This window comes from Puntigrus tetrazona, chromosome 3 (genome assembly GCF_018831695.1).
Source record: "Puntigrus tetrazona isolate hp1 chromosome 3, ASM1883169v1, whole genome shotgun sequence".
In the NCBI taxonomy this organism is placed as follows: domain Eukaryota; kingdom Metazoa; phylum Chordata; class Actinopteri; order Cypriniformes; family Cyprinidae; genus Puntigrus; species Puntigrus tetrazona.
The window spans coordinates 7,673,855-7,688,658 of NC_056701.1; the positions used below are offsets into that span (position 1 = coordinate 7,673,855).

The 14,804-nt window shown below is 38.5% G+C and overlaps 1 protein-coding gene across 10 annotated transcripts in view; it reads left to right on the forward strand.

Annotated features, from left to right (window-relative positions):
• baiap2a (BAR/IMD domain containing adaptor protein 2a) overlaps positions 1–14,804 on the forward strand; it is a 69,489-nt gene that overhangs the window by 17,824 nt on the left and 36,861 nt on the right. For all 10 annotated transcript variants that reach the window (XR_006250506.1, XM_043235702.1, XM_043235706.1 and 7 more), the window contains exon 3: positions 2,031–2,117. Coding sequence is in view for 9 of the 10 variants with exons in the window: in XM_043235702.1 (XP_043091637.1) it covers positions 2,031–2,117 (87 nt within the window). In the remaining variant the exon portion in view is untranslated. The remainder of the gene's footprint in view (positions 1–2,030; positions 2,118–14,804) is intronic.

Consider the following 14,804-nt stretch of genomic DNA (forward strand, 5'->3'; position numbering starts at 1 on the left):
TTCTTGTACTGGTCTATACAACCTAGATGAATATAAGACTTAAGAAGCAACGAAACCAAACTGAGAAGAAAAAAATACAGTGGCTCTTCTCTTTCTCTGTCTCTGTGTGAGTTCCCAAAGTTGATGGTCCCATCTGTCAGGCACGTTTTTGCATAATTTCCCTGTAAATAAGCCCTGAACACTATCCACATAGTGGCTCACCTAGTGCAACAGTCTGCTTTGGCTTAAACAGAGCCACAGCTGGTCAGCTTGATGAATTGTTTGCTCAACCGATTTTTTTGTGGCCTTTCTGCCTGTGCCAGAAGCGCAGGGTGGTTTTCCACATGCTCTCAGTAGATTCAGATGAAGGTCCCAATTGATTTCTGAATGAGTTCCATAAAGAATAGCTGAATGGTATCCGTTTTCTCCATGCCTGTTTTTCAACACTCTCGTTGTGAGGGAGGTGAAGAGCCATTGTTTCAGCCGTGGTGCGGCGTGGGACACTCTTAGAGGAAGCGTTGTTGCATAACAGTACCTGAGCTGCTTTTTGGAGGTTTTTGGGAAAGTCCAACGTCTTGGTTAACAGACCAAGAGTGACAGTCATGAAACGAGTCTGAGCAGCTGATTCCAGTAAACATCTGTGAGGCAGGAGATACAGGTGAGCCCTTTATGAGTGGGCTTCCTTTACCTCTTTACTGCTCTGATTGCTGCCAGTCCTATGGATATAAGCAGCATATGCTGTTTGGCTGTTCCAGATCTCTCACACTTTTACTGAGTTGCTAATCTGATCTCCCTTGGATGCACTATATACAGAATAGGGAGCAATTTTGACACACTTTCTAAACCAGACACATGGCTAGAGTTGAATTGCTTCATTATTGCACCTGTTTCATTTACCAACTTCAGTAAAAGAATGCCCCATTTCTGTTTTTGGCATGCTGTTCAGATATTCTATTTCATTCCATTTTTTATGTCAAACTTATAGAATACCAAGATGTAATTTTTTTTTTTATAAAAACCTTTATTGAACAAAGAAGCACTGATTTGAATAAAAATGGTATTTATAATGTTTAAAAAATTCACTATTTCAAGTTTGTTCTTTAAAAAGCAGAGATAGTTTGGTTAGTTGGTGGCTGGATTAAACTTGTCCTTTTATTGAAGAGTAATGGGGCAGAATCTTTATATCTTTATGAATTGATTGACAGAGAAACAGACCAATCAGAACACAGTTTCACTGTTTATTACTTCAGACATTTTCATATTTTGTGTTGTACCTTTTGAAAGCAGATCCATCACTAAATGATATGGTTTATGTTCATATTGTCCAAAACCTTGTTTCCAAACATTTTCAAAGCACCACATATACAGTAACTACAGTTTTTCTGTTACATCAGCTTGAGTGTAATGTCTCTGGTGTCGTAATGAGACTTGATATCTGCTTGAGCCACAAAAAGCAAAACTGTAGTACATGAAGTCTCAGAAAAAGTCATTGTAAAAGTCGATTTTTAGCATCGCTAGCCCACCATTTAGACCAACACCAAAACAGCCAAGGCTAGACTTTCTAGTTGGAAAATGGTACACATTCTCTTTCACTTCCTTGCACATGTGGGAATCCAGGGAGAGTTTTGGAGATAATGATATTCTGTTTATTCTTTTTCTCCGAAGTTGACATTTTAAAACCGTAATGAGGCATGGGATTGGGAAACGGTGTGTGTGTGTGTGTGTGTGTGTGTGTGTGTGTGTGTGGGAGACAGCTGGGCTGGTCTGGTGAAGAAAAAGGGCCAAATTTCCATAGTCACAGGAGGGCTATCTTTACTCATTCTAAATGTGTTTCCTGTACAACTGATTGTGTTTCCTGTTGTGCGACAGACTCATCCACTCCTATAGCTTTTTTTTTTGCCGCTCATTACCCAGTTGGACTGACACCAGCTTGCGCAGCTGAGCGCCATCCCATCCTCGTCATGGGCCCTTTGATCATTGAAATATACTGCTGTAATGAGAGATGAGAATGTTTGTGACACATTTTTTCACTTGCCTCTATCTTTTTGCAGGTGTGACGTTTGCAGCGAAGGGCTATTTCGATGCTCTGGTGAGAATGGGAGAGCTGGCCAGTGAAAGCCAAGGATCAAAAGACTTGGGTGAGTCTCGCCGTGCTGTTTCAGCTTCAAGGGAGCAGGCAAACTGCGTGGCTTGATCCGACATGACACCACAAAACACGCACTAATGGAACCACATGCTCAGCAAAGTGCCGATGTTGCTTTCATTAGGCCCGACTGTCAGAATTTGTAGCTGAAAAGCTTTTTATATTGAACCTTTTTAAATCGGAAGCATTTCAGAGCTAGTTTATGTACTAGCTTGAATTATTTCTTGTTTTACTTGCTCAGTTTCTCCAGTTTGCGTGGAAAATGAAGTCAAAGGGCTGACAGCAGTGGATGGGAATTCATCTACCGTGCTGCAGGGAAACTCACCGATGCATCATTTATGATCCGTTTAAAAAGCAGATCTAGTTGGAGGGCTATAACATCTTGAAATAGCATTTCACTTTCTGCTACGGGAGGCTGTCAGAATTGTTGGTCGGTTCTTTGTTCTGCCAAGGATGTGAGAGTGGGTGTATGCGTGACCCTCAAGATGCTTGTTGCGTATGGGGATTGGCTAGAGGTACGGCAGCAAAATCTACTTTGTATTCGTGATACGATTTCCACCGTCTATTGAACTTTCAAGTCCTTTTGGGCATAGGCTGAATCTTCTTCTACCTCACTACCAGGGGTCTCAAGTGAATTTTGATCCTAGTTGACTTTTGTTGGAGCTACTTGGGGATTTTAAGGCAGACTGTCGGTCTACCAATACAGATGGTTTATTTATAGTTGTTGAACACTGATATATTCGCATTTATTTATATAGAGCTTTTAACAATGCAGATTGTGTCAAAGCACTTAGGTAATATAGTGTCAGTAATGTATGATGAATAAAGAGTTATTGAATCATTCGATCAACTGTAAATTTCATTCAATCAAAATTTGTTCTAATCATTGATCCATTTAGGAACTAAGTGAGCTGCTGCATCCAAAACTACTAAGTTTGCACTATATATCTATATGTAATATAGTATGACTGGTTGTCATATTATAGTATGACTGGTTGTAGTATACAACAGCGCATACTTTTCCGGATGCTACTGTTTTTCAAATGTATTCGGACATGCTACTCATTTGTAATGCTGTTGCATGCTATGTATTAGGGCAGTATACATGTTTAGATGCAGCAAGTGTCTTTATGAAGGTGTCATTGTATTATTCACTCAACCAATTAGGACGTTCATCAGAAATACTGAATATTGGCAAATCTAGAATGTTATCCTGGTACTTTTTGCCTACTGTTTTCTGAATTCTACTGAATACATACTGTTATTTTACACTGTTTTATTTCACTATATAATGCTATAATGTGCAGCCACGTTTTTTATGAATGATGCGCTCATCTGATTAATTCAAACATGCTGATTTATTCTGAATCTAAATGGATGATTGTATGAGACATTGAATCAGTTTGTTTGAACTAACTGATTCATTCAGGAACAAAACACCACTAAAGTGTTAAACAAAGATGCTGCATATGATTCTGCTTTGACTTGGGAGCTGTTTTCATTGGCTTTCATTGGCGAAATCAGACAGTATTGCATCTGAAATGTAGTATAACTGGCTAACTTAGAACATCTGTTGTGATTTCATCATGTCATTCTAAACATGTAAGACTTTAATCTTTGAAACACAAGTGAAGACATTTTTAATTAAAACTGATACTTCTGTCCCTCTCTTAGAATCCCATTACACCAATACTTCATAAAGATTGTAAAAAGACATCCACTTGAATCAAGCAGTTTGAAAGGACCGAAATCTCTCAGGTTTCATTAAAAATATCCTCATTTGTGTTTAGAAGATGATCAAAAGTCTTGTTTAAAACCAAATCAGGGTGATTTAAATGAAACAGAATTTTCATGTTTGGGCGAACTATGCCTTTACTTATGCCACATTACAAAATGTCTGCATAAGCTTTCCTTTTTGTGGTATAAATGCTGTTTGAAATGGGAATGCAGTGTATGCGGTGAATTTAATTGGCTCATATCTATCGCACTGGGTCAGGAGTGTCACGTACGCTGGAGCTGTTGCCCAGGACATGAAAGGCGCATCTACGTTATTTCATTTCCACAGGGAGTTTCCTGGACAGAGGCGGCGTAAACCCCCCCCATGTATAACGCAAACAACAGTGTGGTTCACCTCTCATTTGAACTTGCGAAAGGTATTAGCACTTGAATCCCACTCTCTCTCTCTCTGACTAAGAGTGAATCACACAGATAGTCTCAGCCTCAGTCACAGACCCCCTGGACATACAACACAATGCAGCCCTCTCAAGTTACACTTCATATACACACAACAAATCATCTGTGATGTGTGAAAGACACTCCCATACAAAAGTGCACTATACATTTTCAGAAAAATACTGTGTTATATACTACATGTGGGTTAAAAGAATACCATTTGTCCTGGAATATTCAATTTATATCGTCTATCTTTCAGTTTAAATTTCATATTTGATGACACTGGTGGTGATTAATGCCATCCCTTGCTAGAAAGTTTCCATGGTAACCATAGTTACTGCCAAGATACCACAATTAATTACTACTGTTCCTGTATAATAATAATAATCTCATTCAGTACAGTATGAGAAAGATTTTTATTTATTTATTTTTGCTTCACAAGTAAATTCACTCACCCTCATGTTGTTCCAAGCCTTTATGATTTTCTTTCTTCTGCTGAATACAAAAGAATATATTTAAAAGAATGTCGGTCACCAAACAGTTAATGGTATCCATTGACTTCCATAGTGTTTTATTTCAAACTATGACAGTCAGTGGCTGCCGTCAACTGTTAAGTTGCCAACATTCTTCACAGGAATTTATACAGAATTTTCATTTTTGGTGAATCCTTAAATCTAAACATCCATTGTTTAAATGCAAGATAAGTTAAGATGTGATGGTTGTGTGTGTGTGTGTTGCAAAACTAACAACATAGTTGACTGATGGCTGTTTTGTTATTTTCAAATGCAGTTACATAATGGGCAGGTGTGGTTTGTGAGAACCTGTGCCATTGTTCGTCAGCAGTGCCACAATGAATCATTCGGCTTTAAGTGATGTAATGTGATGATGTGATGTGTGTGTGTGTGTGTGTGTGTGTGTGTGTGTGTGTGCGCGTGCATGCACCTGATATTTACCACATTATAGGGACCAAATGTCCCCACAAGGATAGGAATACCAGTAAACTTTGACCTTGTGGGAGCATTTGTCGCCATGAGGAAACATGCTTATAAAATACAGAATTACCTTTTTGATCTAAATCTAAAAATGCCATTAGTTTCCTGTAAGGGGTAGGTTTAGGTGTAGGGTTGGTGTAAGGCAATAATACACACAGTTTCTACAGTATAAAAACCATTACACATGGAAACACAACGTGTGTGTGCATGCATTCATTACTCAAGAACAAAAGCATGTGCATTATGCATTAGAGCAAGAGTGCTCAATCCTGGAGATCTGCAGTAGCTGCTCTCCGTCTGCTAACACAGCTGACTATAATTTTCTAGTGAACCCAAAAACCTTGATTAGCCGTTTCAGGTGTGTGATTAGAGTAGCAGCTGAACTCTGCAGGAAGGTTATTTTCAAGGAGCAATGTTAAGTTACAGACACACTTTCAGCACTAAAATGATTTTGGACCCAGCAACAAGACTGGAATGTCTTCTGACTGGCAGTGTTGTTATTGTTAAACAAAATAAAAAAATAATAGCATATAAATGCCAAATTAAAATTTAATTAAAATAATGACTTTAAAGCAGGCTTAAGATATATCTTATTCTAGGTTATCAAGTAATTATTCAGTTACATTAAACAATATCAAACATTCAACTAAACTACTGTGTGACAGAAAAAAGAACTAAATAAAACCCTAGTCATTTTCCCCCTTTATGTCTTACTTTTGTGCACGAGTTTGTCTAACTAAAACTATACATGCCCAACGTCATTTTTCTTAATACTGAGTGTCGTTTTATTAGACAAATTAATTATATATTTTATATTGCGCATTTGCACTGCAAAACCTACAGATATCCATTCGGGATGATACATTTTGCTACCAAAACTACAGAATACTGCTGTCATTTCTTTTTTCAACCCTTTTTTTTTTCTATTTCGCATCAACTTGGTACCAAAACGCTACTTCTTTTGACATCCCTGATGCAAACCATTGATGTTTTATATTCTTTGTTGCGCCAGGAGGTCCATCTGTGACATTTAGTTCCTCCGCTGGTCAAATGTCACAGGTGTGCATTCATCAGCATTGTCGGCGGCTTTTTTTATTTTTTATTTTAATTTTTTTCTGCCTCACGGCCCACACCCAAGCCTCATTTGAGTTTTCTGTCGAGTCTCTCCCAGAGGAATCGCCCCAAGGTTATATCCTCTCCCGTGTCAACAACAGGACTCCACCTGCTCGTGAGAACAGGCCCAACTCAAACACGCATATCAGAGCTTTATGCTTTATGTACCGATAAACTGGCGATTACCAGCGCAGATACTGTACACCAAAGCGCCGCGGTGACCCCGGAGCCCCCCCCGGGGAGATAATGACAGGGTTCCTTTACTCTCCCGAGCGCTGAGCTGAAATGCAAGACGCGTCATTTAGTGACAAACGGCTTCATCTCTTTTCCGGATAGGAGATGTCCCGCGCCGTGAGGTGGAACGCTAAATTCTTGTGGGCAATTTGCAGGCCTGTGTGTCTGTCTTTCTCGATGAGAGAGCCATGGGGGTTCGCTTTGAGACAGACTGTAAATGGTTTCCGCCTACACGCGCTCCTGCTTTTCTCTCTCTCGCTTCGTTCCTTGCTGATATTTCTCGCATTAAACGCCACACATTCTCTCACATAGACACACACACACACACACACTTGCATAAACATAGTCACGCACTCATAGTTGAGCCTGGGCAAATATCGTGCCTTCGTATATGGTGTCCTTGGATGCACAAAGCGCTTGCAGTGGAGAGCGCTTCATTCTCATCTGAAAGTGAGGCGCGAGGGAGTGAGTACGCGCACACACACACACACACACACACACACGCTGTTCCTCCCCCTCTTGCACACACTCCCACGCTCACTGGTTTGTTTAGGATAATGATGCCCCTGTCACCACCTCCCACTCATATCCTCCCACCACCACATCTCTTTCTCTGTTTTACTGCCTTCATTACATCACTGTGGCATACTCTCACCCTTACACAAGCAGACAGCGGTCGGACTGCACGTAGACGACACATCACAACGCTTAGCGAGGTTACGCCGCGTTTTCTCACCACTGTTTTGGCGTTTCGTCACGTTTAAAGGAATGCTCTGGCGTCGAGAGAAAGAAACAGTTCGGCAAAACATGAAAATATACTCACCCTTAGGCTGCGGAAGATGTAGATGAGTTTCTTCACGGGATTTGGAGAAACGTATCATTAAATCACTTCTCTGCAGTGAATGGGTGCCGTCAGCTGACCAAACAGCTGATAAAAAACATCACAGTAATCCACAAGTAATCCGCATGATCCCAGTCTATTAATTAACATCTTGTCAAAAAGCATGCTTGTTTGTGAGGGGGAAAACGTGAGTGTTTCTTTCGAATCCTGTGATTTACAATATCGCTTTTGGATGTGATAAAAATTTGTATGAATCAGGAGAAAATATGCACATATCAATTATCTTTTACAAGCAAGAAATGGTTTTAGACAAATGTGTCAGTTGATTCTGATGAGGACAAAAGAGAGATGGAGGAAATGTTATTAGGATTTATGAATCATGCATTTTGGTCAAAATCGACAGGTTAAAAGTAAAGAGTCTTGATGATGGATTTGTGTCTTTCAAACATGTAACTTTTCACTTCACAAGACGTTAATTAATGGACTGGGATCGCGTGGACTGCTTGTGGATTACAGTGATGTATTTATCAACTGTTTGCTCTTTCTTTCTGACGGCACCCATTCACTGCAGACGAGCCATCGGTGAGGAAGTGATGTAATGGTTAATCTCTTCTAACAGGATTTGGAGCCATCTGCACCCTGGATGGCCTGAGGTTTCATCAGGTTTCATTCCTGGGAAAACTATTTATTGAAAGCTGCATTTATGGAAATTAAAGAGCAAGCCTATCTTACCTTACAATTAATATCCAAGTATGATAGCGCCACTTACCACTTACTCCTCCTCCTCATTTCTTTCTCTTATGCATATCTATTTATTTATTTATCTTTCTGTATAGGGGGGCTGTTGGAGCTCAAGGAGAATTGTCTCTTTGATTGCAGACATTAAGTCAAATCTGTTTACCGCTAATGCTAATTATATTATACGTGCATACTCTTGAGAATAATTTGGCAAATATTTTATGGAAAAGCTTGTACTTTTGTTAAAGCGCTTGCTCCAATTATTCAGTGCACTGGTGTACGTTCGGTGTGTATTTTAACAGCGTGTACTGTCTAGACCTGTGTACTTCCTGTGTGTGTACTTCATATAAAAACTGAGGGATGCGGTTCAGATCATTTTCTCTAGTAATCTGACATTTTATTGCACAAATGTTGTTGACAGAGCTGCACTTTTATTGAACCCGGGAATGTTCCCAGAAATGAGTTTAATATGTGTCTTATTGGATTTTATTATGGATGTTTGCAGTGGACTGCACTGTTGCCTTTTCAATAAGTCAGCAACGGAAAGAAAAAAACGTAGTCTGAAATACTGCAAATAAAGCAGCATCCTTCTCAGCTTTAGTAAAGTTGCTAGTGAAACAGTTACCATGAGAACAAAGTGTGCTGAAATTTGCCTCTCGCTCTTTTATTCAGATCTGGATGTTGTTTTGATGTTAGGCTTCCGTTTGATGTGATAAATGAAATAATTATCCTTCGTGTCTATTCTTTTTAAATATTCCGTTTCAGTTTCCAGATAAATTATAACTGACTGATTTAATCAAATTTGCATTATGTTCTGCCTTACACCGTGTCTACGCAAGAGCCTGATGATGCGTCACTTCACAGCGTGCCACAACAGCTTGACGTCGTCCATACTGAAAGCCCCACAGTTATAGATCTCTAAATATTTACTTGCATAAACCTTCCTGCTGTACACCTGTGGGCAAACCCTGGGTCCTACCTCGTTTTCAGCAGGAAAAGAAAGTGCATTTGAATGAACTGTTTGAAGAGCGGTGAAATAATTTCACGCTAAATATTAGTATTTGGCCGTTTAGTATTGATTGGAAACTGAACTTGACTTATATTAGTGAGACGTCCCAATCTGGCATCAGATGTACTTAGACGCATAAAACAACGACCAATCAGAAGCCGTCCTGTTGATCCATCAATGGACTGAACATTCACAAACCTCTAACCAATCAGGCTGTCGGATGCCTTCATTTAATATTTAGGAAATACGGTAAACTCTACCTGACTCGTGTGCCAGACAGAAAGAAAGTTCCTGAGGAGAGAAGACATGACTAAGAGAAAAAGAATAGCCTTTAACAATGCTGTGCAAACTTTTTAAAATGGAACTTTTAAGTAGAGCGACTGACATTTGTGGAAAGTTTCGTTTTTAGGCTTTTGAATGGTTTCTCGTATGAGCGTTTCTATGGCAACTAGATATTTAAAACAGTGAAGTACCAGAGACGGAATGAAAGTTCCACCTTTCATTTAAAAGAGCCTTGATAAAGGTGCTGCCTTATTGCTGTCAAAGGTTTTAGCCATAATTTCAGTTATAAAAATCGACATTTATTATACCATTTTTATCGGTGATCTGAAGTGTGATACAGACTGGATAGAAAATAGCTGTGTCGAGATGGCTGGCCGAGTGAACTTGCCTCCGAGGCATTTTGATCATTTGAATGTGAAAAGAGGCTGCTGAGATATATTTTTCAGATCGTGTCTGCGCCCATTCCTATAACGGGGAAAACTGTTACATAATTAGGACTCATCAGCATTTACACCCCTCTGAGTGGCAAATGATGTGATGATATGGCGTTTTAATTTCCTGTTAGGTCTAAAGCACTTCCCCCAGTGGTTTAGGTCGAGTGGCCAGTGAATTAGCTCAGAGATATTGATGCAGAAGGAACTCAGTGACACATTTTGCTCCCCCGAGATACTTGAATGCTGCCTGTGATTACTTTGAGAAGATCGAGAACACCTTTTATAGTAGTTGCTACAGCTAGCATCTGTTACCTCTGAACGACTTACCACAAAGTCCTTTTTAAGGCAAGTCGGTTCACCAAGTAACTCTTGGGAACAATCTCAGGTAACTGTATTTTCAGTAATTCAATTGCAGTTCCTAATTGAATAGGGAAATATGGGGAAAACATGACGTACTTGCATTTCTAAGTATCTTAAAAATTGATTGTTCCCAAATTTATACTTTTAATGGTTAAATAAAAATAAATCATGTATAATTAATTGAAGTCATGAAACAATATTAAACGCCAATTTATTAAAAGTTTAACAAAAATATAATTTTAAAAGCCTAATACATTTTTTTTTCTCATTCATTTTTATTTTTGCCAAATTATATATTCTATTTTTTTCTAGATTACATTTTAATGGTTTAATTCAAATATGGATAATCAAAAATTAATTTTGATTTTTAATTAATTTGTTTTATTTTATTTGTTTTTGTTTTTATATACAGAATTTTTATATGCTAAATAAATTCTGGTAAATAATTTTTGTTATTCCTTTAAAATATTTTAATAATAATTTAATTAATAATATTTAATAATTATTTTAGAAGTAGAAGTAGTTGTAGTAGTGTCCTTACATTAAGTAATATCTTTGTCATTTTTGTAAAGTCCAACCAGTTGAGTTGCTATGAACTTTAGGTTTCTGTTTGTATATGATATGACAGTAGCTTTTCTCAAAAGAAACTGTAAAATGCAAATGACTCTCAGGGCAGTTCTGGAGATTGTTTATGTATTTGTTTGATTTTTAATAACACAGTTATATTTATAATAGCTTTCACTCACCAATGCAAGCATATATGTTTACCCTTTAGTGACTTCTGATTCTGAGAACCCTGGAAATGTGAAATGGGTCCATTAGCGATTGGCTCTGTATTATTTACAAGGCAAGAGCCGCCATATTAAGTGTTCCAATATTTCCTATTCACTGTAATATGTGACTCTGGACCACAAAACCAGTCATAAGATGCACGGGTAGATGTGTAGCAATATCCAGAAACGCATATCATGGGAATTAAATTTAAGTTATTAAAGAATTAAATTTTAAATATGTTAAGATCAAGTTTCAGGAAAATATTTTGTACCTCAAATATTTAGATGATTTTTAGATTATTAAAATGTTCTTTCACAGTAAGAAAAACATTTCTTCTGAGGGATGAAAAAATGTAAACCTTTATTTGTAAGATTAAGCGCTGTAAAAGCGATTATGCGCTTGTGAGTATTTGTAATTTATATTTGTGATGTTTCACATACATCAGAGAGGAAGCAGGCTAATGGCACTAGTAAACGCTAGCAAGCCTAGGAGGGCTGTTGTTTATTTAGGAGGCAAAGTGTTTTGCTCTGTCACTTCTTTTAATGGAACATAGACAGAGTCCTACGATAACTTCTGACAGCCTCTCTCTCTCTCTCTCTCTCTCTCTCTCTCTCTCTCTCTCTCTCTCTCTCTCTCTCTCTCTCTCTCTCTCTCTCTCTCTCTCTCTCTCTCTCTCTCTCTCTCTCTCTCTCTCTCTCTCTCTCTCTCTCTCTCTCTCTCTCTCTCTCTCTCTCTCTCTCTCTCTCTCTCTCTCTCTCTCTCTCTCTCTCTCTCTCTCTCTCTCTCTCTCTCTCTCTCTCTCTCTGTCTCTCTCTCTCTCTCTCTCTCTCTCTCTCTCTCTCTCTCTCTCTCTCTCTCTCTCTCTCTCTCTCTCTCTCTCTCTCTCTCTCTCTCTCTCTCTCTCTCTCTCTCTCTCTCTGTCTCTCTCTCTCTCTCTCTCTCTCTCTCTGTCTCTCTCTCTCTCTCTCTCTCTCTCTCTCTGTCTCTCTCTCTCTCTCTCTCTCTCACCTGGGCCTGTCGGAATGAGAGCAGTGGAGCTCTTTTATTAGCCCTGTGCCTCGGTCCCAGGAGCCCTGCTTTCTCCTGCTCTATTTCTGAGAGCTGCACTGCATGCTGGGAGAACGAGGGCCCACACGCACTCCCTCACCTTGCCCTTGATTTGCTGTCTTGGCATATATGTGCCGAGTGTCTTGATCCACGCTGTGTATATGTTGCGTCTGGCACGGCTTTCATAGAGCTCAGAGCTGGAATAGTTAATAAGCTTCTGTAGCCCCATGAAATTAGAGGCTTTCTGCTTTTCATCCTGTAGTGCTTTATTACAGAGATGGCTTCATCTCAATTGCTGTTATTATAATATCTCCTTTCTTTTTGTGCTTGCTTTCATTTGCTTTTTTTTTTTTTTTTTTTTAGCCTATCCTAATCTTTCTGTCTTCACATCCTCATTTCTTTTTTTTTTTTTTTAAGAGGTCATATCATGGAAGACAGGAGGCTTTTCTTGCTTTTTAGCAAATAAGTCATCAGTGTAGTCATCATTAGTCAAAGTAATTCACTTTATATTAATAGATGATATATATATATACTTAAAGATTTTTTCTTTTTTTTATCCTTCATAAATGAATCCGTAATACTTAATAATTTCATGATTCGTTTGAAGAATAATTTTTTAACAGTGTTTAGGTCTATTTAAAACAGAAATAAGTTCTAACAATAAGTCTTCACCATCACCTTTTTAACAAATTTACACATATTTAATAAAAGTAATAATCACCTTCAAAAAGGACAGAATACGATTACTGTCTCTGAACTTTTGAACAGAGTTTTATCTTAAAAGCTTAAAATAATTCAGAAAAATTTTCTCAGGTTCAAAAAATATTAAGCAGCAATATTTTCAACATTGATAATAAATCAGAATATTAGAATTATTATAATTTTATTTTTTAAGGATCGTGTGACATAAAAACTGGAGGAAAGGCTGCTGAAAATTCAGCTTTGCATCACTGTAATAATTTGCATTTGAATGTGCAATTATTTTAAATTGCAATAATATTTCACAATATTGCATGTTTTTCAGTATTTTTGATCCAATAAATGCAGCACTGATGAACATAAGAAACTTCTTCTAAAACATTTAACATCAGTAAAATGCATTGATAGTGACCTTTTTTATACAGTGATTCTCAGAGTTCAATAGTCAGAGGTTCGACAAAAAAACTAAAAAGTAAATCTAATTTGCATATTTCAGGTGGAGTTTAGAGAAAACAATAAAGTGCCACAGCCTTTAAACTGCGCTGTGTGGTTGTACGCCTGTCGTCTGGATCGATCGGTGCTCTGCGTCAAGCACGTCACAACAAGGCCGGGGGGAAGCTTTTGCATAGAATCAGTAGATTGAGAGAATGAGCGAGTGGGTTTCACTGCTCGTGTCTCAGGCTCGATCCAGCAGGTGTATGTTCTTCTGTCTCTGTACCTCACCTTAGCTCTATCGTAGCTCTTCCACCTCCCGTCGGCTGAGGAGCACAGGCTGTGCCGAGAGGATCCCTCACACTTGCCCTTCACTGCCAAATCTGCCAAAACTTGCAGTTTGGAGTGTAAGCAGCATCCCTGTCAGCTCTAATGGTTACATTCACACACTGTGTTGTCTGTCAGGATTACAGACTCTCTGATCTCCACCTCTTTCTTTTCCCTCTTTTCCCCCGTCCTCAAATCCTGAAGCTTCTTACGGTGAACAAAGCTGCACACTCACGCAAACAAACACAAAGACGTGCTCACAATCACAGAACCCCTGAAAAAACGCTGAAATTTCACAAGCATTTCTGTTTTTGTTGGAATGATATTGTATATGGTACTGAATGATTATTTTACTGCTTACATATTTGTGCCATTAAGCATATCTTCCATAAATACCAGTGCATTCGAGTATATTAATGATTACAGAAAATATATATCTTTTTTTAGCTGTTTTTCTGTTTTGAGGTTGGGTTTTTGCTCTCCCCCTGGTCTGCTGGCTTCAGCTGAACTGTCATGCACTGTGTCTCTGAACAGCACTGGAACTGTCCTACATGCTGAGGTGAAGAAGTCACGGCAGATTTTACTGGGTCAGTAGGACAGGATCCCTGACCTGACATGGCTGATCTTCAGCTATTTATATCATTTAAGCACTCTTAGAGCTATGTTTTTCTTACGGTTATGCACACACACACACACACACACACACACACACACACACACACACACACACACACACACTCTATCCCATAACCTTAATTTAGGGTATTATATTCTTGTGAGGACATTTGAACTCTTTTACCTGAACCACACACACACACACACATATATACACACACACACACACACACACACACACACACTTATACACACACACTCACACTTGTACACACACACACACACTCACACTTGTACACACACAAACACTCACACTTATACACACACAAACACTCACACTTATACACACACACACACACACACATACACACACACAAACACACACATACACAAACAAACTCAAAGTGCTTCGGTATTACCATGTTTATACTATAATATAGTATCTTGCGGTGATTACCGTGTTATGAGTACCATGGTCCATGGTATATGACAGTGTTTCCTCACTATTGTATTTACATGATAAAATAATAATACATGTAACAATAACAATACATGTATATACGTGGTGGATTTATATTTACCTGTTTTGCTGCTAAGAAATAATAGTTAAGTA